Below are 25025 nucleotides of genomic sequence, written 5' to 3' on the forward strand. Positions count from 1 at the left end.
GTAACGAAAATTCTCCTCCTTCATGCTTCTCCCTTTGTCGATTGGGGTTTCATTTGATAGTTTCAAACCCCAAAAGTTACACACACAAAAGGCATATTCAGTCTCTTCATTCGGCTCATTATCATCCATCTTCTTTATTTCTCACACTTCTTCCTTCAGGTGATTCTCTCTTTTCTTCATCTCTCTATCAATTTGTTTCTGATTATTTCTCTTCAACATTTCTTCAATTTCCTCTCTCGCGATTCTCGATTTTGCTTTTGTCTATTTTTTATTTTTTCTTCCAAATCTCAAATCTCAAATTTCAAATATCATATCCTTTCTCTCTTTTTTTGTCTTTACTCAGTCGTTGACAGATTGATTCCGTTATATTCAACTGTGGTTACCATATAATTTTTAATTTCCTTTGGTTAATTTGGACGAAAGAAGAGTTAAATAGCTCTCTGTTAAACTCATCGGCTTTTGATTCAGTTTTAGAAATGAAATTAGTTTTGGTAATTTTGTTTGTTTTTGTTGTTTTATTTTAACTCCTACTATTAATTACTATGGAATTCAGAAGGATTTGAGTTATTTGTAGATCTGTGCGTTTTGTTTAGTGTTCATAGACAGATCTACTGTAATTGAGGTTTTGCTTTTTGTTCTAATACACTCTATTTTCTTGTGGTTAACACAATATTTTCTTTCTCTGTTAGGAATTAACATAAAACACTTCAGCCAGTATCTGCAGGTGAAAAAGGTTTTTCTCTCTGTTTCTGTTTTTTTTTTTCTTTTCAATTTTCTATTTATTTGTGTTTGAAAATTTTGATTTAGAGTTTTAATTTTTGTCCTAATTAACAACTAGAGAATTTATTCCTTTAAGAACGGGACTGGTGTATTCCACCAAGAGAGCAGACACACATTATGAATGAATACTTATATCACTAAGTTGCCTTCTTTGTGATAATATACTAAGAATTAAGGACAATTTTTTGTAAAAATAAATTCCTGTTAAAACTTTTTTTTTAGTGTTAATACATTAAAAAAGGATTAATATATAATTTTAAGCATCCTTTATAACATAAAACTAAAAAAAATCCAACTAAAAGAGGAATTGAATAACATAAAAATGGTAGAAGTTAAGCTAGGAGTGCAATTTCATTGTACTAACTTGGTTCAAGCACTATACTGATTCAGATTAATTTTCAGTGGGTTGATTTTTTTGTTGCTGTGAAGTATCTAACTTTGTTTTAGTATCAAATGAAGTATCGTCAATCTGGGAACCATATCTTATGTTTGATCAATACTAATTATAATACAACTTGGTTTTAACTGCTTTATCAGGATTGCATATTCACCAGCCAATTGTAAAACTTTTATTGATTGCTCATTATAAGACTCTAAAATTCATATCATTACTATCCAATATTAGATTCATTCATCTCTTCAAAATCTATTTTTCATCAACTATAGTAGTAAATTTTTTGGATAAATTTTTTTTAGATAAAAGTACATATTAAAAATAATATAACATCTAACATCTTTATCCCTTATTTTTGTTATTAAATAAATTATATAAAAATCTCTAAAAATTATAAAATTATGTTATGTAATCTTTAAAAATTTCTTTAGATTAATATTTCAATGTTAGTAAATATATATGTTTTTTAATGAAAGTTTTCATGTTAGGCATCACTATGCAACTTGACATCTTAGCTAAGCTGACACCTTAAGTAACAACAATCATCTGCCATCACATGAAAAAAATATTATTAAAAAAAGGAAAAAGAAAGAAAATACAAAAATATGGGAGGACTAGACCAAAACCCACATGTTAACAAAAACGATACATAGGTAGACTATACCCACTACAAGAAAAACTTGATTTAGCTTCCAAATTTTTGCGTGGGCCATTTGCGGACGCTATTCTCGTCGGCCAAAATGAGTAAAAGCCCACGCAAGATTTACATTGGACGCAAAACGGATGCATATATTGATTTAATTTTTTTTTTTTTAAAAAAATTTGCATCGGCCGCGGCCCACGCATAGGTGTCGGTTTTGTGTCGGCCGCGGCCCACGCATATGCGTCCGTTTTGCGTTGCCCACAGAACCCACACATATGCGTCCGCTATAGCCCACGCATGTTTAAAATTTTAAAATTTAAATATTTTTAATGTATAATAAATATTTTAATTTTGAATTCTTTATTATATTTATTTTAGAATTATTTCATAATAAATTATTTAATTTATCAATTTTGAATATAAATTAATTAAATTAGATTTATTAAATTAAATAAGCGTTTGATTTAAAATTAATTGAGTAAAATAAAATATATATTTAAATTATTTAAATGTTATATAAAATATTTGTTTATTTTAAATATTATTTATTTTAAATTTATTTTATTTATATATTGTCATAACTATTTTATTTTTGAAATTATGATATAAATTAGTTAAATTAAATTTATTAAATATTAATATTAATAATAATGTTAATAATAATTTAATAAGTATAATTTATTTTATTATTATTAATAATAATTATATTAATATGTATAAATTATATTAATAATAAATATAATAAAAATGATAATATGACCAAAGAATTTCTGTAGTCTAGTGGTTAATGCTACCCTGGGTCACTGGAAGGACTTAAGTTCAAATCCTGGCTGTTGCCAATTCCTTGGAATATTAATTTAGGGGCTTGGTTTCGAGTCCTATGACTTGGGTTCGATTCCTATCCAGTGCAAATCAAGACAAGTATTTCATCGATTATGAAGCATCCACGGAACATTAGTCCTAGCCTACACTCCTTAAATTGTTTCCATTGACCTTTATCATTACAAAGAGATAAAAAAATAAATTCGATACATTTATGCAGATCCTATTAAATATAATAGAAATGATTTCTTAAAAATCATTATGGTTGATGTTTGTTTTATAATTGAGTTTTTTCTAAAATGACATACACAGTGATGGAGAATGACTTAATACTACTGGAAAATTAATTTTCATTCTTTGTTATTGAACAACTTTATAACCTCACAGGTATGAACGAACTATTCTCCTTTTTCCTTGAGATTTGTTTCAACATTTTTAAGAACCTTGGAATTAGAACCTTTTGCCAAACCACGTGCCCAAGACACTTCACGGGTCTTTTAAGATCTTATATAATATCATCATTAAAACTTCACGTTGAAACACCAAATGAATGGAAAGAAATTAAACATGTATATAGTGTAAATCAACTATAAGAGGCAGGTATTAAGTTCGAAAAGAATCCAAATGAAGGCTTACTTGACTTGACCTATTCGAATAATATGTTTATAATGCTAATCTTGAATATCAATGACAACACAAAAGTATTCTTCATAAATATAGTGACATTTGAACATTGTCATATTTAATACACAGACATTATTAATCAATATCTAATGATTCTAAATTTTCTCATCGATATTGAAAAAGATGTGAAAGTATTGACTGATAAGAAAATTAGTGAATTGGATGGGTGATGTTAATGCAGTGGCTAGAATGATTAACCATCGAGTTCAAATTAGCATGTCAAAGGGTTCAAATTAGCATGTCAAATTTCAATTTACTGTATTTCTCTCTATACAATAGCTTAAATAACTTCCTTGAAAACCCTTATAACAAATATAAGGCTATATGTTTACATGGGTACTTCAACACTCCTTGCATAAAGAGAAATACTGTGAATTGAAATCTGACATGCTAAGATTTGAGCCCAAACTGTTAATCAATGTAGTCACTGCATTAGCATCTCCCATCTAATTCACAATAATTTCCTTATCAACCAAAACCTTCACAATTTTGTCAGTGTCGATGAGAAAATTTAGAATCGTTAGATATTGATTAATAATGTTTGTATATTGAATGTGACAATGCTCAAATGTCACTATATTTTTGTGTTGTCACTATAAACATGCCATTTGAATAGGTCAAGTTAAGTCTTCATTTGGATTATCTCCGAACTTAATATTTTTCTCTGATAGTTGGTTTGCACTATATACATGTTTAATTTTTTTCCATTCATTTGGTGTTCCAACATGAACTTTTGATGGTAATATTATAGAAGATTTTAAAAGACTTGCGAAGTGTCATGGTTGGACAAAAGGTTCCAATTCCAAGATTTTTAAAAAAGTTGAAACAAATCTTAAGAAAGAAGAGGAATAGTCGATTTATACCTGTAAAGTTGTTCAAGAACAAAGAATGAAAGTTGATTTTTCAGTAGTATCAAGTCATTCTCAATATTCCGTTAACATCCAATGTTTTACCAACAAAGGGTCTCTTCCCGCCCAACCACTCTATGCCATCTTAGAAAAAACTCAATTATGAAGTAAACATCAACCAAAATGATCTTTACTATATTTAATATGATCTGTATAACAAAATAGAATTCCTTATTCCATCTCTTTAATTTGGACAACAAATTCTCTCATAGCTAGTTGTGTTCGATTTGGAAATCTCTTGAGATATTTGAGTTTATGCTCTCTTGAACATAGGCTTTGATGTCTCAAATTTCTAGAAGATTGCTTGAAGACTTTGGTTTTTTTTGTGTAGTTTGAATTTGTAAATTCACTCATAGATTTGATCCAAGGTTACTTGATTCAAGTTCTTTCGTAAAAAGGTGTTTTCTAAAGAAAGTGGAAAATCAACCTTTTGAATTGTCGTTTCAACCGGTTGTTTTACAATTAGTGTTTTTGAAAAAGCTTGAAATTGGTTGACTTTACTGTCAAGCCAATTCATTTGATTGTTTCGTGTTTTCAATTGGTTGATTTTTTAAAATTCTTAACAGAATTCAGTTGGATTGATTTAATCTGTTATGTTTTTTTTTTAAATTGATATATAATCTGTTTTACGCTCCTGGTTGTTATTGATTAATGAGATTACTTTCAAATCAAGTTTTGCCTATATTGCTTTAAAATTTGGTTTCTTTCTAAGAGTGGAATAGGTTGCACTGTACTTTTATTCAATCTTTGATTGTATCAGGTGTTATTATTCTTTTTCTCTTTTGACAATTATTTTTCTGTAAGAACTGTTGGTATGCAAAATTCAGAGGGTGTTCTAAATTCTATGGTGTGACAACCAAAGGTAGTGTGTGTTATTGAAGGATTCAAAATTACCACTTTGGTGTGTGTTTTAATCAAAGTGTTTGATTGCTTAGTGGAATACTCAGAGGTTCTCTGCGGACTGGATGTAGCTCTTGGCTAAGAGTGAACCAGTATAAAACTTTCTGTGTTGATCTTTCTATTCCTTATCTCATTTAAATTTGTTCTGCTTGGTTTTTAGTAACTGCTGATAAAAACAACCGATTGATTTTTTGGAAACATATTAAAAATAATTTTGTTTTTGGCTGAATTGATTTCTCCTTCTTTGATTCCTCATTGGTTTTCACTATACATTCAAAACTTGCGAAAATCTTTCATAAACAATTCACCCCCTCTTGTTTAAGACTGACATTTCTAACAATTGACATCAAGAGCTAGATTCTTGAAAGTCATTTAAGTTTTGATCATAATTTTTTTTTTATGGTTGATAAACTACCTTTTGGAGAAGGTGCATCTATTAACAGACCACCTCTGTTTTGTGGTTTGAATTACCAATTTTGGAAGGTAAGGATGAAGATCTTTGTATAATGAATTGATAAAGGAATTTGGGATGCAATTCAAAATGGTCTTTTTGTTCCTATACTTGAAAACGATAAAGTGATTTCTGAAAAGCATTGGTCCCAATGGACTGAGCATTAAAGAAAAAGGGATCAATATGATTGTATTGCAAAAAATATTATTACATTGACCTTAAATTCTGATGAGTTTTTCATAGTATCACAATGTGCCTTTACAAAAGAAATGTGGGATACTCCTGAAGTTACCCTTGAAGGAACAAATGATGTGAAAAGGGTAAGGAAGCATGCTCGTATTCAAGAATATGAGATGTTTAGAATGCAGAAATGGGAGACAATTGCTGAAGTACAAAAGAGGTTTACTCATATTGTCAACCACCTCATAAGTTTTGGAAAAATGTTTGATAAAGATGAACTCAACATCAAGATCTTCAAGTTCCTAGACAGAACTTGGCAGCCCAAGGTCACAACCATCTCTGAATCTAAAGATTTAACATTCTTGACAACAACTTAATTGTTTGGGAAGCTTAGAGAACATGAATTGGAGATGAATAGGCTGAATGTTCAAGAAAATGAAGATAAGCATGTGAGAAACATTGCCTTGAAGGCTGCTGGAGATAAAAAACTGTCAAGATTCAAGTGATGACAGTGATGGAGAAACTCTTAGCTTGCTAACCAGGAAATTCAGCAAATTCCTGAAGAAAAACATAAAAAAGAATCAATCTTCCTACAAGTATAATAGCAAGAAACTCAATGATTTTAATTCTAACAAATATACCTGCTTGATGTGGTGAACAAAGACATTAAAGTTGATTGCCCCAACAATGAGAATAAAGAAAGAGGAGCAAGCAAGAAAGGTGAAAAGAAAGGCAAAGCCAAGAGAGCCTACACTGCTTGACAAGATAATGAAGTTTTTTCCTCTAGCTCATCTTCAGGAGATGATGAAGCAAAGCTTTGCTTAATGGCAAAAGGAGAAACTGATATAAGCAGTGTAAGTTCCAACACTTCAATCAATTTTGAAAACTACAACCAACTTCTTGATGTTTTTAAAGAAACTCATGAAGAAGCTAATAGGCTAACTCTTTCTAATAACCGATTGAAAGGCTTGAATAATTGGCTGAAAAATAGAATCAAAACATTAGAAGAAGAGCTGGATAACTTGAAAAATGATTTTGAAAATATGAAACTGATTCTTTTTCTTGTTAAATATCTTAATGTAAAGGTTTATGTGATCATCACAATGTTGTTTTTTCTCTGTCAAGGGTTCTTTGATAAATAACAGATTATTTTCACAAAACAACTGATTATTTTTACAAAACAACTGATTGTTTTCTTTCTGACAGTTTTGTATTAAAGTTATTATAAAACTCTGTGCATTGGTACAGCTGTTGTTTTTCACTCAAAATTGTTGAGTCAAAATTGCACTTATAGCTTTGAATACAAACATTCTTCACACAAAAAATAAATAAAAATATTGCTATGTAAAAGTAATTTTTATTATTAATAAAAATATATAAAATAGTTTTTAAATTGACATATAATATTAATTAGTAAAGTTTAAGATTTTTGTTAAATATTAAGGTTAAAAACATCAAGTTTATATCCCAACAAATATCATGAACAAATTTTTAGAAAATCATAAAAGTGAGCATTCTTTGTATATAAACTTAGTGGTATGCGTATTTAATATAATACTTCAAACAAAATTTATATGAGAAACTACTTTTTATAATTTTTTTAGTAAAATCTTGTTACACAGTACAACGAAAGAGCATGAGAAAACCAAACCGAGAATCATGCAACAAAAAGAAAAAAAGTCTCCAAAAACTAATAAAATCTACAGTCTCAGAAAGATTTAAACAAACTCTACAAAAATCTAAATGAAAAATGAAAGGAAAATAGTGAAACTAAAAAAATCAGTCTATTTTTAAACTATCTCTACAAAAATCAAAACGAAAACTGAAAAACGAAGAATTAAATTAAAAATAATAATCAATTAGTAAGACCGATATGCACAAAATCATTATCATAATCATATTTATTATTGTAAGAAAAGATAAGAAAGACTTCTAAATCCTAACTTTTTCAAATAAGATTTTCACATTTAATAATTCATTTTTTTTTTTATATAATTATATTATAACTCTCAATATTATTATTTTAATATTTTTATATCATTTAATTTTAAATTTATTTTTTATTATATATATTTATTTCTAATTGATTTGATAGAGTTGTATACAACTGAATTGTAAAAAATATCATTTTCCTAAGGAAACTTATATCAACATGTGTAATGTCATAGGTACTTGCCATTTGTTGAAAAAGAAAAGCATTATCTTGGAATAATTGTAGAGATTATTTTAAGTTGAATAACATCATGCACATGCTGTTACAAATTAAATTCACCATAGATCTTAACCTAAATCTCTAAAAGTATACATATGAAGTGGTCTTTTGACATAAATCTCTAAAAGAAAAAACGGCATGAAAAATTATGTGGACTTAAAATTACTTGGACAATCATAAACAGTGCAAAACGTTTGAAGAGCAGTCATGGCTAAGAGAACAAAAGTAGCAAGAAATGTCAACAATCTCCATGAAGAGTAGACATAGCTGGTTAAGTTTGTGTAGGGATTGGCCTTCTTCTTATCACAAAAGTACTTGTTAACTTTCTTAATGGTCTCATCCAACTTCTCAGTCTTGGTAGGTCCAATGGATTTGCTCATTCCATTGAACAGTTCCTCAGTTTCTTCTACACTCAGAGAGCTACTTGACTCTATGATCCCTTCAGTTCTTAGAACCTTCACATCCTCCACAGTGTCTATGATTCCCCGCATCAGTTCTGTGTACCTTGTGAAGATAAGAAAATCTGGTTTGGTTAAGGCCTCGTGAGCTACAAGGTTTCTCATTATCACTTCGGAGTTCACATCCAATTTCAGCACAGGAAGGTAAAACAGACCCTTTTTCTCGTCAAATTCAATTCCCATGATGCCACCTTTCGAGGGTTGAAAACGTACCCCTACTGAATGGAGCTCATGCACAGAAGGCATGGTGACAACCACAGGAGCTTCTGTTTGAACAGGTGGCGTCTCTGATGAAAACTTTTGGAAGTTTGACACGTTGAGTATTGCATCTAGGGGTCGTTTAATCTGTTGGGGAAGAGGAATGTTCATGCCCTTCAGCCTTTTGAGAGTGCCAAGTATCCATGTTAATGGACCTTTAACTTTATTTAAGAACAAGACTATGCCTTCATACTTTGAGCTGGTTGTAGCAGTGTTAGAGCAATTACTGTAGGTCTTGCACAAGCCTTCACTCTCAAGTGCTAGAGTCTCTACTTTTTCTTGTTCAGAGACCACCAAATGGTACATGAGATCCAAGACATGGTAATGCTTAGAGACAGCATCAGAACATGTGGGGGTGTGAGTTAGCATGAGTGGAGAGTGTTTCCCACAGAAGGACAAGAGCATTGAACCCAAGTACTCTCGAACTGAATCATCAGGTTCGGAGCTTTCAAGCACCAAGATCCTCATCAAGATGTAGGTTGGAATTTGGCTCTCCACCATGATCATGTCCCTTATGATGGCATCCTTGGTTAGCTTCACACCACTTATCTGAACTTGGTCTTCTGGTCCTGTCATGAAAGAACCCTCCTCATTCAGATAACTGTGGAAGAAATCCAATAAGAATAAGCCGTCAAGAGCCATGGTGTAGAGCAGTGTATCTTCCTTGAGGTCCAAGTATCTGTGGTAACAAGCACGGATGAATGGTGCTGTGTTGTGGAGTTTCTGAACTAGTTGTTTGAGGTCAAGTTTATTGAAGTGGTCAAGGACCCTTTTTGGCAGCAAAAATCTTGAACCTTTCCATGGGATAGAGCTGGGGAGAAAAGTGGTTATAAGGACCAATGGCTATAAGTTGTGGGGCAAAGGCTTCTGGCTTGGCACAACTCAAAGACTTGGGAACTTGGTATATGCAAACAGGCATTCTTTTCAAGATTGAGAGGTTGGTTTCACTCACCAACTGGTTGATTTGAATCACCCAAGAGTCTTCATCAGATTCAGAATTCAAGATCGATAGAGTGGCCATGTGGGGTTTTGCTTTGCCTAAAGGATATGCTAGACTGTGACCAAACAAGTCTTATGCTTATTTATAGATGAAGAACTATGAAAATGTGCATGAAATTTGTATTGTTTCTTATATGATTATGCAAAACGTGATTTTATAACTAGGTCTTCCTTTAGGTCAAAGTTGCACAGTAAATTCCATGTAAATTTGGTGATGAAAGTGATTTGCAGTATAAATTTCATAGCAGCCCTTGCTGCACCAATGAGCTACTCACTGCTGGTAAAGATTGCAGACTTTTCATTCCACTCTTCATTACTAACCAATAGATGGTTCTCATGACTTTAGCTAGGTTGACCCAATGCATTAACATAACATTTAAATTTTAAACGTTTCTACATTTTTTTATTATGGAAAAAAAATTATTTGACACTCTCAACGTGAAACACTTCCATTTTGACAACAAAAAAAACAATATAGTAATATTTTGCATTTAAAATAAATTAAATATTAATTTATTGAATTATGAAAGGGGTGTATTAACTGTGAAGGGTGTCAAGTTATCAGCACTTTTATTATTTTTATTTTTATTGTGTACATATATTTGAGCTTTAAAAAAGCGTGTTAACTATTTAATATACAAAAAAATTTAAAACATGTTTTCAAAAATAGAAAATATGTTTTCTACCAAATTTTTGTTTTCAGTAGAAGCATTACGTCGTCTTACTTACAGTACTTTAGGAGGCATGTGTTAATATCGATGAAGAGACGGAAAATAATAAGAATATAATTTTTTTTTCATGATAATTTCAGTTTGGATTTTCAAACATTTATTGTTTTTTTCACACCAATTTTATACTAATTGTATATGTACAATATCCCATTAACATATATTATGTGGCCCCAAATAGTAATGAAATATTAACTCATAATTAAAAAAAAAAAGTAATGGTTGGGTTCAAGTGATAAAAGTTTGATTTTACTTGTGACTTATTTGGTTGTGAAGATGAAGATAAAATACAATGTTTGGGGGGGAAAGTTTTAAAATATGCTATAATTTCTGTATCATTTTAATTTATTTTTATTCATTTCTATCTTTTTCCTTATCTATTTTTATTCATTTTTATCTTTTTCTTTATTTTCTATTAAATTACATAAATTTTTTAAAAATATTTTTTTTTATCATTTTTACTTTATTAAGTAGCTAAACATTCAATTTTTATTTTTTACTTATTTTTCCTAAACTCTTTTTTCCTTCTTTCTATTATTATGACATTAGTGAAAATGTTAAATTTGAACCTCTTTTACATGAAAAATTAATTTAATATTATGTATGTGCTAAAATATATATTGTAATTTTTGTAGAAAATCACACACACGTAAACTAGAAATATAATAAAATGTAATATGTAAGTGAAAAATACGATAGTTTTGTAAAATTATGTTTAGTCTTAAACCAAAATTTTAGATATAGACAAAGTTTATTTTGATAAGATTATATCTATTGAGCTATCCATTATGATTTTGTATAAGAGTTAGAATATTTATGAATATCTCATTTAATTAATTAGTTCTTTGTTGTTGAATAGATTATAAATATTCACTTCTACAAGATTCAAACGCTACAAGACTCAAACTCATCATCCTTAAATACGTTAGAAATGAACCAATGTTGAAAAATCTAATTAAAGAATTAGGAGGAGTAAGAACCAAAAAGTGTAGAACAACCCAATATATTGTGGAAGAACAAAAGTGATATGGTAAATGTTGGCAACTAGTAATTCCACATTATGACTAATCTTAAAGGCGATCCACTAACATATCTTATATTATCACATTACTTTAGAGGAATAATATTATATTCACAACTAAATTGGAATTATAAAAGAGTGAAGGATCTTAGAAACCACTATTTTTTTTTATATTACACATTTATGGATGAAGACTCGAAATTAATTGTTGAGTGACACGTAAAATATTTTTATAAAAACTTGTTATATGAATGTAAAATACATATTTTGCAATACTCAAGTGCAATTAGCCTTCACGCTATTGTCGAGTGACCAAGTCAAACGAATGACAAACGGTGAAAACTATTTCTAAGACCTCATGCATAGCATCATGATAGAAGTTTTTTTTTTATCATAAAATAATGGTAGAGTATTTTAGAATACTTCAATTCTATTACAAATTAGTGGCAAAAATTAGAGTAACACTACATATTGTTGTCTCCGAGTAGCATTATATACTATTTTTTTTCTTATCATCTTCTTATTGTACTGAAAATTGAAGAGGTAATTAACTGCTTAGATAAATAGATGAAGGGTATTATAAATGTTTTTTACAAGAGTTTGAATGTTTTTTTACAAGAGTTTGAGTATCTCTTAAATATTTAACTTCAATTCATTTTACCTTAATTATGTAAATAAAGAAAGGAGTCCACTTTATTCATAAATTACTTGAATAGTTCTTCTGACTAACCACCAAGAATGAGTTCAATTAAACCTTGTAGCTTGAATCTACAATTTGCTTGCAATTTGGGAATTGGATCTATCAGGAAATCGAAGAGGTTCCCACTCCTCATCATTGATATTCCTAAAGTATTGATTCACCATTTCTTTATCAACAAGCTCAAGTTTCGAAGGCTCCCACTATAAACAACAATACAAAGTGAAAGTGCCAAAGCAATATAGGTTTAAAAGAAATATTCAAAGTATATCCATAGAAATGGAACATAAGATATTAGCTTGTACCTTGGGCTTGTTGTCTTTATCGAATAGCTTTGCTCTCGAACCCTTTTTTTTTTTTATCGAAGAGAAGAATTGTTAGAACATGAAAAACTAATCTCTATATCCTAATTTAGAGAAGAAGAAAAAACTAATGTATAGTCCTAATAATTATAACTTTATTTATTAGTGATGAAATATATTAACTTTATTTTAGAGATGACACTTAAAAACTATTTCAACTTTCCAACTCTAATAATTTACAGAAATTTTAACCATGAATATAAATCTATCTGTTGGATAAAACTAGTTAATAATCTAGTTAGAAGTTATATTGAAACTTATAAAATCATTAGGTGAAGGTTTTAAAAAATAGGATTAAATATGTTTTTTGTCCTTGTACTTTTACACGAAATTGATTTTTATTTACACGAAATTGATTTTTATTTTTAGGACAAACTTTAGATTTTCTAAGTACTTGTAATAAGAAAATTATTGGAATGAATCTTTACTAGTTTTTTTGTGACAAACAAAGTTTTAACATGTACTAGGATGTTAAAATATTTCATGCAGACTAATCGTTGACGTGGATGTTATAATATTATAATATAATTTACGTTGAAAATTTTTTTGTCATGGGAAGAAAAAAAATTAAGAAAGACCTATTTTAATATCTCCCTTACTATAGATATCCAAAAAGTATCAAGTTTGAACTATGGACAAAAACTACTTTCGTGTTATAGTACATAAAAAAAAACTTATCAAACAAAATAATTATTATTAACTAGAAGTGTTTATTAGAATTAGTTGATAAATTTAAAATGATATATTTAATTATTTAAGATTATTTATGATAAGTTTGTGTATCAAGCTCAAATGGACCAAAATAGTTTATAAATTACTAAAATAACTTATTAAACACACTTTTATTAAACTTTCTCCTCCCAATCATATTTATTTTAACTCTTTGAATTTATTTTGTTCAAGAACTCAAGTAATGTTTTATAGGGAAATATTTACCTCATAGAAATGATTGCCAAAAGTTCCTCTGAAGAAGTGGCAGGCAATGTTATAGTCTCTATAAAGACATTGGTCAATCTTTTCTACCCGGCCTCTCTTAATCTAACAGTCATCAAAATCATTATCATTAAAATTACAAAATTTGTAAAAATAAAATAAAAAATTAATGTAACATGAATTTGATTGTGATCTTGTGAAAACAATTAAAGTAAAATCCGGAAAGTTCTTAGTAAAAAATGCAGATATCATGGAATTCCACCATGTTGTTTTCTTAGTAAAAAAAAAAAAGTAAATAATTATATGTGAAAATTATAATAAGAATGAGAGTAATACTAGTTGATTTTTGTTGTACTTACTGATTTCAGAAATATCTTGAGGCTAGTGGGACAAGATGAACGCATGTAGCTTAATGCATTTGTAATCCATTTTTCTGCTCCAATTTGTAATTCATGTTCCTATAAAACATTATCATATGATGGAAAATGATATCATATACTAAGCATTCAACATTGTAAAGAAGAAATGATCAATTTATCTTACTTGATACAGAGATACTTACCAATGATTCAATTATTTCCTCCACAGTCTCTTTTGAGAAACATTTGTTTATAACTTCCAATCTTTTTTTTGGTACCATGAAAACCATTAATTTGTAATTCAGTATGCGTTTCAATTCTCAAAAAACACAAAATCTGAAGAGAATGATTTACCTCCTAAAAGGGCTGTCTTCTTTCACGTTTGGTTTCTCTGCGAAGGTTTTTATCAGTGCAGAAATTGTTGAAACATTTGGAGAGTTAAGAACTTGTAAGGCATTTTCCAACGACTCTAGCTTCTGTTGCACATAAAAAAAAAAATTTTATTTATATGGATTCATAGTTCTTAAAGATTACATTACAAAAACAATTACAGTCAAACTTATTATGAAAGTTTATTAATAATTGAGGAAGAAGTGATAGTTTTACTATTGAAGGCACAAAATGTGTGGCTAAACCACATGCTGCTATTTCTGCTCCATCCAATCGTGCTCCAGTCAACCCTAGGTATTCCCCTCCATAAAATTAAACCAAAAACATAAAACTGCAAATTAATATCAATGCACAAGAAGGAAAAGAAAAACATAAATTTGTTTATCCTGTATAACATACATGTTATTTCTTAATGGAAAACTTTTAGCCAAATTAAAGAAATATTTTGAATAATTACATTTTTTTACAGAGAATATATTTTAAAGGGAAAAGATAATACAATACATATTCTAAATATTATTAAATAATTAATAATATTATATTAATATAAAATTTGTATATCTCTTTATATATAAAAAAGTTACTTCAAAACATTTTCCTTTTGTGTATATGTTTTATTTGAGTGAAAAGTGACAGATGTATATTGGTAGAGATTTAAGCAGCTTACCAAAGTAGCCAAGAAGCCTAGAAAGGAAGTAGCTGGCTCCTACATCTGGAAAAAGTCCTATAGATGCCTCTGGCATTGCAAATATCTACAAATAATACATAAAACATAATATGAAGGATTCATAACAAATTAAAATAAAATTAATTTTGTGACATAAGTCTTTGATTCATAAAACTTATTTTGAATAATTTCAGTGAAACCGATATTTAGGCTTTGTGAGCTTCATTAACGTCTCTACATAGGGGACAATACTATTCTACTCTCTCTAGGGAAGAAGATGCAAACAACAACGAGATTATTATTTGCTGATAAAAAAAAATAGCAAGATTATTAAGGAACATTGTGAGTGGTTTACAAGTTGTTTTCAAATCAATTACCCTGTGGACTAATAAAAATCACTAGAGGGGATAAGATGTTGGGGATCCTTATACAATTATGGGTGAGGGAGTGTTTCACAAAGCTACGAAGCCTTTTAGATCAGTCAATGTATGAGAATCTAATACGGATTTTAACACAAAAGATGATGTTGGCCTGGATGACGTATCCAGAAATAATAAGAAACTATTTTGTGCAGACCTGAAACAATTTGACTATAAATCAAAAAGGTTGTGTAGGATTGTGAGAGTAGTAAAAACCTTGGGTCCAATGGGTTCAACTTTAGCTTTATAAAATTTGCTTGGCAAATCATAAAGGAGGATGTGTTCAAAGCATAACATAACTTTTATAGGCAAGTGACCTGCCCTAAGGTAGAAAATCATCAAGAGGACTTAAATGATTAGAGAGTTATATCTTTAATGGGTTATGTATAAGATAATATAAAAAATATTATCAAATAGATTGAAAAAGCTAATTCACGAAGTTATAGATCATAAATAATCCACTTTTAGTACAGGTAGAGAGTTATTGGACATTGTTGTGGTGACAAACGTGGTGGTAGATGAAATTAGGAGAAAGAAGCATAGGAGAGTCATAGTTAGAGTTGATTTTGAGAAGGTGTTCATTTCAAGTTGGTTTTTGTATTATATGTTCGAGAGATTAGGCTTTTGGAAAAAATGGATCATGTGGGTTAAGGGGTGTATGAAATTTGTATATATATTTATTTTGGTAAAGGGGCGTCCTACGAACCAATTTATTTAATCTAGAGGGATTAGACAAGGAGATCCTCTAACCCTGTTCTTATTTCTGATTATGGTCGAGGGCCTAGTAGGCCTAGTTAGGTAGGTTAGAGACATAAGTAGGTTACATGGCTTTTAGGAGCTAGTGGAGTAGGGGAGTAGAGGTAAATATGTTGTAGTTTGCAGACGAGACTCTTCTACACAAAATTTAATGGTTATAAAGAGCATTCTTTGCATTTTTTAATTAACATTAGGGCTAAGGGAAAATTTTTACAAAACTAAACTAGGTGGAATTGGAGTAGATCATCACATTGGACACATTTTTAGTGCCTTATTGTAGTTAAATGTCCATACCATCACATATTTTGGTGTTATGGTTAGGTCAAATCACACAAAAAAAGTCACTTTTGGATTTGCATGCTACAAAACATAAAAAAAAAAAAGGCTTGAGCAGTGGAAAGGCAAAAACATGACCTTGGCAAAAACATGACCTTTGCTGGTAGAGTAACATTGATAATGTCAGTTATCATAGTTGTACCCTTGATTTTTATGTCAATGTTTAAAGTCCTTTTAAAAATCTAGATTGAAATCTAAAAATTCGGAGAGATTTTGTTTGGGGCTAGAGGCATAGTAATAAGAAAGTTGTATGGAGTAAATGCGGAGATATGTGTAAATCTAAAGTAAGAAGTGGGCTACGAGATAAAAGATATAGATACATTTAGTCTAGTCCTATTAAGAAAATGGAAGTGGAGATCGAGGACAAAAATACATGGGTTGTGGAAAGAAGTCTTAGACTCAAAATATGGATCCTAGAGAAGTTTAGATAGTATAAAGAACATAAGCTCGAGTCGACTTAAGGAAAGAAAAAAAAAATCACAATTGGTTTAATAATATATAGCTTGGTCTAGAGGAAATGAAAATCAAATCAAGTTTTAGGAAGATAATTGGGCGAGTGAGAGATCTCTTATTGATAATCAGTTCTAGGCAAACTCACGCAATAAAAAGAGTAGTTTAAGGAAGATGATTCTATGTTGTGGGGGAGGTAGGGGGTGGAAGCTATAATGACACAGAGAGCGATTTGAGTGGCAGAGAGGCCAACTGGATAATTTTATAGACGAGCTAGGGGACTACTCTATCCAGGAAGGAAGAAAAGATACATTCAACTAGGTGAAACTAATATCTATATTGTCTAAGTTGACAATACAATAAAATTGAAAATACTTTGGTGGGGGATGGAGTATATATATTAGAAGAATTACGACGCATTAAGGCTATGCCATAAGCTCGACATTTTTTAATGGAGAGTGCTTATTTAAGAACTTCCACATGTGATAAATTGTCAAAAAGATGAGTAAGTATAATGTTATAGTCTTCTTTGTATTAAATGTAACGTCTGTTGTGGCTTGTTATGTTGTTTTTCCATCCACGACACAACATAAAAGCATGTTTAAAGAGTTAAAATTGAACCAAACTATGGACTAAATCGAGTTGTGGAGAAACTTACTGCTTTTTCAGTCACAACCCTAAACCTTGTGGGCATAGAGAGACCTGCTCCTCCTCCCATCACTATTCCATTGATAAGAGAGACCTGATTCCAAAATCATTCAAACAAAGTTACCCAAATATGTAACAAAGATGGAGAATATTGTAACAAGAAGGTATTTGCAACTTAGCAAACTCACTGTAGGCTTTTTATAGGTTGCAACCAAATGGTCCAGAATAAGCTCTTTCTTGTAAAAGCTAGCTGCATAGGTCCAGTGTCCTAGATTCACATATGTAGATAAATATTATAAAGGGAACCATAGTTAGCTTATCCATCAACTTGGCTTCAAAATCATTAACTCAACATGTTCTTCAAATATTTTGGATTGGGAAATTTTTCTTATAAATTTTGGTAGTTTTGGACAAGTTGTACCTACTAATGAAGAAGTAATCAGTGATACCACATCACCTCCAGCACAAAAAGCTTTTCCATTACCCTAGTTAACACCGAAAAACAAAGGATAATTACTGCTTCAATGATAATGGAAGTTTATTATACATAAACTAATAATGTATATATTTAATTAAAAGGTAGTTCATTCTAGAAAAAAAAAAATCTGTAATTAGCTCAAATGTATAAATTTTTAAAAAAAAACTGCAAATTTTGTTCATTTGTTTTGATTCTAAATCCATCAATCACTAAAAAAAAATCAAGTTTAAAGACAAAAGACTAAATTATATATTATTTTAAAAATTAAAAATTATTAGTATATAAAATAAATTTTATTATTAATAAAAATTTATAAAATAATTTTTGAATAGATATCTAAATTAGTTATTAAAATTGTAATTACTAATATTTTATATTATAAACTAACAGAAATTAATTTAGAATGTAATATAATTAGTAATTAAAAATTTGATAGCTAATAATTCGATACTAATTTAAAAACTATTTATTAATAATATAAATTATTTTAAATATTAATAATTTTTTAATTTATTATAATATATCTAATTTAATCAAATAAAAATTAATTATTTTAATCTTTAAAATTATTTTTTATTTAATATTTTTTTATAATGAAATATTATTAGAAAAATTCTCCGACATCTGGTTTGCTTAATTTACCTTCAATATCACAAGTTGAACTAAAGGGTCGTTCTCATACAACTCTAAATTACTTTTTATTTGACAAATCTGCAAAACAAAAATAAAATCCGTTGTCATACTTGGAAAAAAAAATCATATATATAAAGTTTTCTCTTTGCCAATAAAATAATATTCTTGAACAATAGAACGTATTTCTCTTAATTTAATTTTTTTTAACATTATTTCGTTGTTAATTAACAGATACCTATCTTTGGAACTCATCATTAAAATTTAAATCATTTGACCTCCTAAACAATGTTTGTTATATATTTTGCATGTATAAGTATTTACGGGTTGGAATATTCTAAATATAGTATATTTTTTCTTATTGATTAAAAAGAATGACACTTAATTAATTAACCTTCCTACGACCTAGTAATTTTAAAAAGAGTGGTCACAAAGTAATTGAAGTAATTTATATTAAAGGCAATTAAGAATTGGTTTTATTAACTTACCATTTCATGGTTAAGACTGTTTAGCTTTTGAGGTCTGTTTAGTGTCACTACCTTCACACAAGAATTTCCAGTGAAAAGAACCTATACAAGGAAGTTAGTCATGCAATAATATATCATAAAGAGCTTCATATAATCAATTCATTATTAAACCATTCCTTTTCATATCCACATGTTACATATTCTAAATTAAAAATTAAACTTAAGTTTATCTCAATCTAAGATTGTTTGTACATAAGATTATATAATGGAGGATTTCACGGTGAGGTGTGATAAGTCTACAATTTTTTATTATGATTGAATGTAAATGACTTATAGAGTATTAAGAAGTAAATTTTAAGTTTAACTCAACCTTTTAAAACCGTTTTTCTTACATTGATCGTATGTGAAATTATATAATGGATGATCGATAACAATAACGAGTATGATTTGATGTCTGTCTTTTAATTTTTATGCAACTTTTTTGGAAATACTAAGATGAATATTTCTTGTAATGATGTGGTAAGTTTAATTATTCTTTGCATTTATATCACTGTCCAAAGTATTTTTATAGCGGTATTATATTATCAGAAAATCTCATCTTGCATAACTTGTATGTGGTTAGGGGTTAAAAGATACGATGAAGACCGTAATTAAAAGGAATGAAAAAATAATTAACCTAATCAATTTGATAAAAATGACGATAAAAATATATATATTTTTATCTAACCATATTTCATCTCATTTTATAACAGATAAATTATATTAGTAAAATTGGAATATAATATAAATTTGAAGGTTGATTAACGTGGTATGTCATTTATCAAACATTCATGTAATAATTAAAATTTACTTGAAATAATAAAAAAGATATAATTGAAAAGAAGAAGAAGGAAAACCTGATTTTGCTCCCTATCAAAATTGAGAGTTGGAGCCATGAATATGAATTGAGAGTAAGAGGGTTTTGAAAAGGGGGCACACGAATTGAGCTCAATAAAACCTCTCTATTTATAAATCTCACCAATGTTATTATAAACCTCTCTATTAGCTTCAGAAGGCCAAAAAATTATTATATTAAGTGAAAGATACATGTGATATAAAAAACAAAACCCAAGAGGTAAGAAAAATTCAAGAAAACCAAAGAAGAAAGAAGAAAGAAGTTAAAATATATAGCTGAGATGGGAAGTACACTGTTCAAAGTTTTTTTATTAATTTTTTATCAAAAAAAAAATGAATTAAAGAGATATTTCAAGAATGTCATAACTCTTATACAATTTTTAAAACTCTCACGGTCTAACTTACTATTCAAGTTGTGTAACGCTTCTAATTCTGTTAATGATGTTCGGTGAACAATTTGGATTATAGTAGTTAACGAGATTTGAAAGCACATGAATAATGCCATTTTCAAAGGGAGGATGATTGATTGTTTAGAAATGTTTGTTATGATTCAATTAAAAGTTTGGTCTTGGATTACTTCTAAGTCACATTCTTAATTTTTTTCCTATTCTGATTGGTGTCTTGATCCATTGGTTTGTATGAGATTGATTAAGTGATATAATTTTGTCATATAGTTATAGAGTTGGTGTTGTGATAATGAGGGTTATCAGGATATGTATCAGGTTAGATTACTCGAAGTGATCCATATTTAATTTATTGTTTATTGCTAATAAAAAAATATTTTGAAATTAACTTTTTTTTATGAGAATGGATGTAATTTAAGAATGATTAACTAGATTTGGTTTATTTCTAACTTCATTTAATTAATTTTATATAGGTTTATTTTTATAAGATTGAAATATTTCTTAAATACTCTTATTTGTTTATTTTTTTTTATTTTTAATAAAAAACAATTTCATTCTTTTTAACTTTTTAACATTCTATAATCATAAATAGATAAAAAAAATTAAACATATTACCTTAAGAAGAAAAAACAATCATTTATTTCATAGATCTTTTAAAGTAAAATATATCTTGATTGTTTTTAAAATTATTTTAAATTCAAGATCATACAAATCTAATTTTCCGACCATACCAAATTTTTTATTATTTGATACAAATTTAGCGACAACGTCACTAAATACTTTACAATTATGTTATCTCAATTAACAACCAAATTTGGAAAAGATCTTTTAGTCATGGAAATTATTATATTCAGTTGCTAGCGACTGAATTTGGTTTATTCAGTCACTAATATATTTGATTACATTAAAATGATTGGGACAATTTATAAGTCGGAAAATCTATGACTATTAACAATTACTAAAATATAATTATTTAAATCAAATTGTTTTTTTTCTTAATATAGTCTCATGGTTAATGATATGGTTTTTCATTTTAGCCATGATAATTTAAGTGACTAAAGTTATCACAACAAAAATATTTGAAACTGCTTAATATTTTTTTTTTATAAAGTTTTCGTGTTAGGCATCATTATGCAACTTGACATCTCAGCTAAGCTGACACCTCAAGTAACAACAATCATCTGTCATCACATGAAAAAAAAATATTATTTAAAAAAAAAGAAAAAACAAAAATATGGAGGGACTAGACCAAAACCCATGTGTTAACACAAACGATACATAGATAGATTATACCTATTCATAAAGAATTCTAAGAACAGACTAGCTGAGAGTCTATTATACCAATGAAACTGCTTAATATCATAAATACTAAAAATTCTAAGTTAATATAAACATAAAAAATATAAGTTATAATCCAAAAAATACGTGTACCACCAGAAAAAACTAAACTAAAAAAATCTAACAATATATTAAATCTTATATAAGTCATGACATAAATAAACATACTGTCCATGATTTATTTCGATATATATATTAGAAAAAAAATAAAAAATATACTAGCAATTAAAAGATTAAAGGAGAACAATTGTTTAATAGATATAAACTTTATCATAAAATCTACTCCTTTTTTATTGTTATTATTGGTTATACCAAAAATTATAAAAAAATTCTTTGTATAAGTTCGATAGTCTTATATGATTTAGGATTTGAAATTTGTAGTACTTTATATATATTTAAATAATTAATAACTAAAATTTTAGTAATTAATTAGATATTAATTTAAAAATTATTTATTAATATTATAAATTAATTTAGATATCAATAATTTTTTTAATTTATAAAATAGTATTTAATTTAGTTAATATAGTAATTATTATTTTCTTTTATAAAATTAATTTTTATTTAATAATTTTTTAGTAGTATTATCGTTTGATTTCTGTTTTTGAAATCTCTCCTGTTTAATTTTTTTTTTAATTTAGCAAAAAATTATCTTTTGTCTTTCTTTTCTTTTGCTCTTCACTTAAATCGGTATCTCCATCCCTTAAATATAGTTCTCTTATTTTCATGATGATTTCTTGTTTCTTCTGGTTAATGTCTCCAAAGTTGTATTTGTTCAAGATTTTAAGGTCTTTTTTAGTAGTTTTAATTTCTCTTTTAGTACATATCCCGTGATATAGATATGTTATATTGATCCCCAAAAAAAATATTGTATCATGGAATCCATGTAATTGTTGTCATGTATCCAACATCCTAAAAAGAACTACAATCAAACCTTAATAAATAAATAATTATATGTGAATTTAAAAATTTAAATTAATTTAGATAATAATAATTTTTTAATTTCTAAAATAATATCTAATTTAGTCAATATAACAATTAATTATTTTTTAATTTCAAAATTAATTTTTATTTAATGGTTTTCTAGTGTTATTACTTTATTTCTTCTTTATTATCTCCTCTCAAAATAATTTATTATTTTATTGGATACATTGAGAGTATTTTTTTTTATGAGCAAGAAAAAAAATAATATGAACATGTGTTCATGGGTGATCAACCTTTTTACAAAACAACTCCTTTCAAAAAAGAGATTCTAAAACTCATCAAAAATTGTTAACTCAAAACCAATATGGGCAGTTAAAGAAAACACTACAAAAACCACAAACTCAAAACTATGAAAGACTCTTGATAAAACACAAACAAGTCAACGGATCAAGACATCAATCGGAAAAAATAAAACAAGCAGAAGCACATTTACATGTTTACCAAGACCAAACCTTTAGTTGAACCAATGAAAAGATCTCAAAATAATCAAGCATTCCTCCTTTAAAGAAGTGTTTATTCCTATGTCTCCAAAATCTCATCGATAACTGTAATCTAAACACTTCCCAAACAATATTTACAAAGGTTGGAACATTGCACAATTTAAAATGCAATAAATGTGAAATAGAATCATTATATATGATCAACTGACGTCACCCCAAGCCACTCATAACACTGATTCCAAACTAACCAAACAATTCTACATTCAAAAAGTAGATGTGTTGTTGTCTCCCCTTCTTCCCCACACATAGAAGAGTATGTACTACCAACTTCAACCCCTCGTCTAACCAAGTTAGTCTTAGAAGCGATTGAGTTACCCAGCAAGTAATGAATAAAGCTGAAGGCAAAACCTGATCTTTCAAAAAGAAGAAAACAAAGAAGAACACTCCCTTTTACAAGGACCCCTTAATATATTATATGCCAAACTAACTGAGAACCCATATGACATGTGTTGTCTTTCCAAAACCAACAATCTTCCTTATCCGAGATGAGTTGCATGCTTTGAAGCACTTGAAGAAGCTGACGTTCCTGATCCTTTTCTCAATCAAATAAACCCCTTTTCCAAACTTGATCTCACTTCAAGAATCATGAATTCCATATTTACGCTAAAAAATCTAGATGTTAACCATTAAAATATCTTTGTCACCCCATTTTAATTTGATACAAAAAATATTTTAAATATTTCATATAAATGATAAATAGAACAAATAATAATTTATATTGAAATAATAATAGTCGAATAAAGCAATATTATGCAATAAAAATTTGAAAAAGTAACATAAGTTTTTGAATGATAAATATAAATATATAAAAACAGAAGAAAATAAAATTTATACAAAACAATAATATTTATAAATATTCATAAATGTGTGTGTGCCGCTAACATGGCTGCTCATTGCAACCAAATTAATTCAATTACTAAATTTGTTTTAGTGACTCTTCGTCCTCACGTACATCATTTTCATTGTTTTAAATTTTATTTCATTGATTTAATTTTTATAAGAATTTATATAACAATAGTTCCTCTTTGAAATTTTATTAATTATTTATCTCATTCGTTTCCGAGGTATCATATTATAAAAATAAGTAAACTTTTCAACAAATAATAAAAAATTTACTCTTGGAAATAGAATTTGTAATGAATATAATCACACGTTTACTAATTTCAAAAGTTGACTTCTAACAAGGTAACTATTACAAAATATAATATATTTTTGTAAATAATTTAAAAAATTACATTTAATCATACAATTATCTATTTGATGTAATCCAAAATACTCCGTTTATATATATTATTTTTTCTTGTCGGTAAAAAATTGTCATACAATTCTATAAAAATATATAAATATTAAAGAAACTTCCTCATGTTTTTTTCTCAAGAGAGAAAGTCTCTTTAATAAAGTATCATGATTAAGTCTTATATTAGTTACAAATAATCCAACTAGCATAATTTAAAATTACAAATTGTCCAACTATCACAACTTTTCAAGAATTGTTGAGTGAGAATACAAATAGAGTTCTTAACAAACTATTATGATTAAGTCATACCTCAATTACTAATAATCCTAGTATGATAGTTACAAAAATTGTTTGAATATTTACAATAAACAAATGTAAACAACATAAAAACTGCTCAATTTAAGGATGATTTGTAGATAATGCAGTTAATGTTCACACGTTACAGACAATTTTGATAGGTCTATCAGTCCTAGTCCTAGCCTTAACAGTAGGTCTATATTATGTAAATAGAAACTTAATTTTTTTTACAGGTAGTTAAAATTTTGATAATTAATTAATTAATTTATAAATTTTATTGTTAATAATTTTTTTTAATAAATATAGTAATTAATTATTTTTTATCTTAAAAATTAAATTTT

The 25025-nt window shown here is 28.1% G+C and overlaps 2 protein-coding genes and 1 pseudogene across 6 annotated transcripts; 1 reads left to right on the plus strand and 2 right to left on the minus strand.

Annotated features, from left to right (window-relative positions):
* Positions 1-2502: 2502 nt before the first annotated feature.
* LOC150028123 (uncharacterized) lies at positions 2503-10002 on the plus strand (annotated as a pseudogene). The gene has a single exon (XR_016520643.1). The product of XR_016520643.1 is annotated as an uncharacterized LOC150028123 (transcript).
* On the minus strand, positions 7961-9711 carry LOC137837794 (putative UPF0481 protein At3g02645). The gene is given in 2 exon segments (XM_068646925.2): positions 7961-9464; positions 9466-9711. Coding segments are annotated over 2 exon segments (1590 nt in total). The 3' UTR covers positions 7961-8120.
* A 2102-nt stretch (positions 10003-12104) lies between the features above and the next one.
* On the minus strand, positions 12105-20002 carry LOC137837796 (3-hydroxyisobutyryl-CoA hydrolase 1). Of its 4 annotated transcripts, XM_068646926.2 has the most exons (14): positions 19927-20002; positions 19052-19132; positions 18576-18644; positions 17877-17940; positions 17644-17723; positions 17466-17549; positions 14847-14931; positions 14396-14481; positions 14144-14265; positions 13993-14053; positions 13790-13888; positions 13434-13535; positions 12441-12482; positions 12105-12338 (listed from the first exon to the last, which is right to left on the minus strand). In XM_068646926.2, the coding sequence occupies exons 1-14, from the start codon at positions 19963-19965 to the stop codon at positions 12207-12209; spliced, it is 1146 nt and encodes a 381-aa protein (XP_068503027.1). In that variant the 5' UTR covers positions 19966-20002; the 3' UTR covers positions 12105-12206. The 4 variants fall into 4 exon arrangements, with proteins under 4 accessions (XP_068503027.1, XP_068503029.1, XP_068503028.1 ...); XM_068646928.2 differs by lacking the exon at positions 19052-19132 and having other exon boundaries at positions 19927-20001; XM_068646927.2 differs by lacking the exon at positions 18576-18644 and having other exon boundaries at positions 19927-19994.
* Between the last annotated feature and the right edge of the window lie 5023 nt (positions 20003-25025).

Source organism: Phaseolus vulgaris, chromosome 4 (genome assembly GCF_051622355.1).
Source record: "Phaseolus vulgaris cultivar YP4 chromosome 4, ASM5162235v1, whole genome shotgun sequence".
Classification (NCBI taxonomy): domain Eukaryota; kingdom Viridiplantae; phylum Streptophyta; class Magnoliopsida; order Fabales; family Fabaceae; genus Phaseolus; species Phaseolus vulgaris.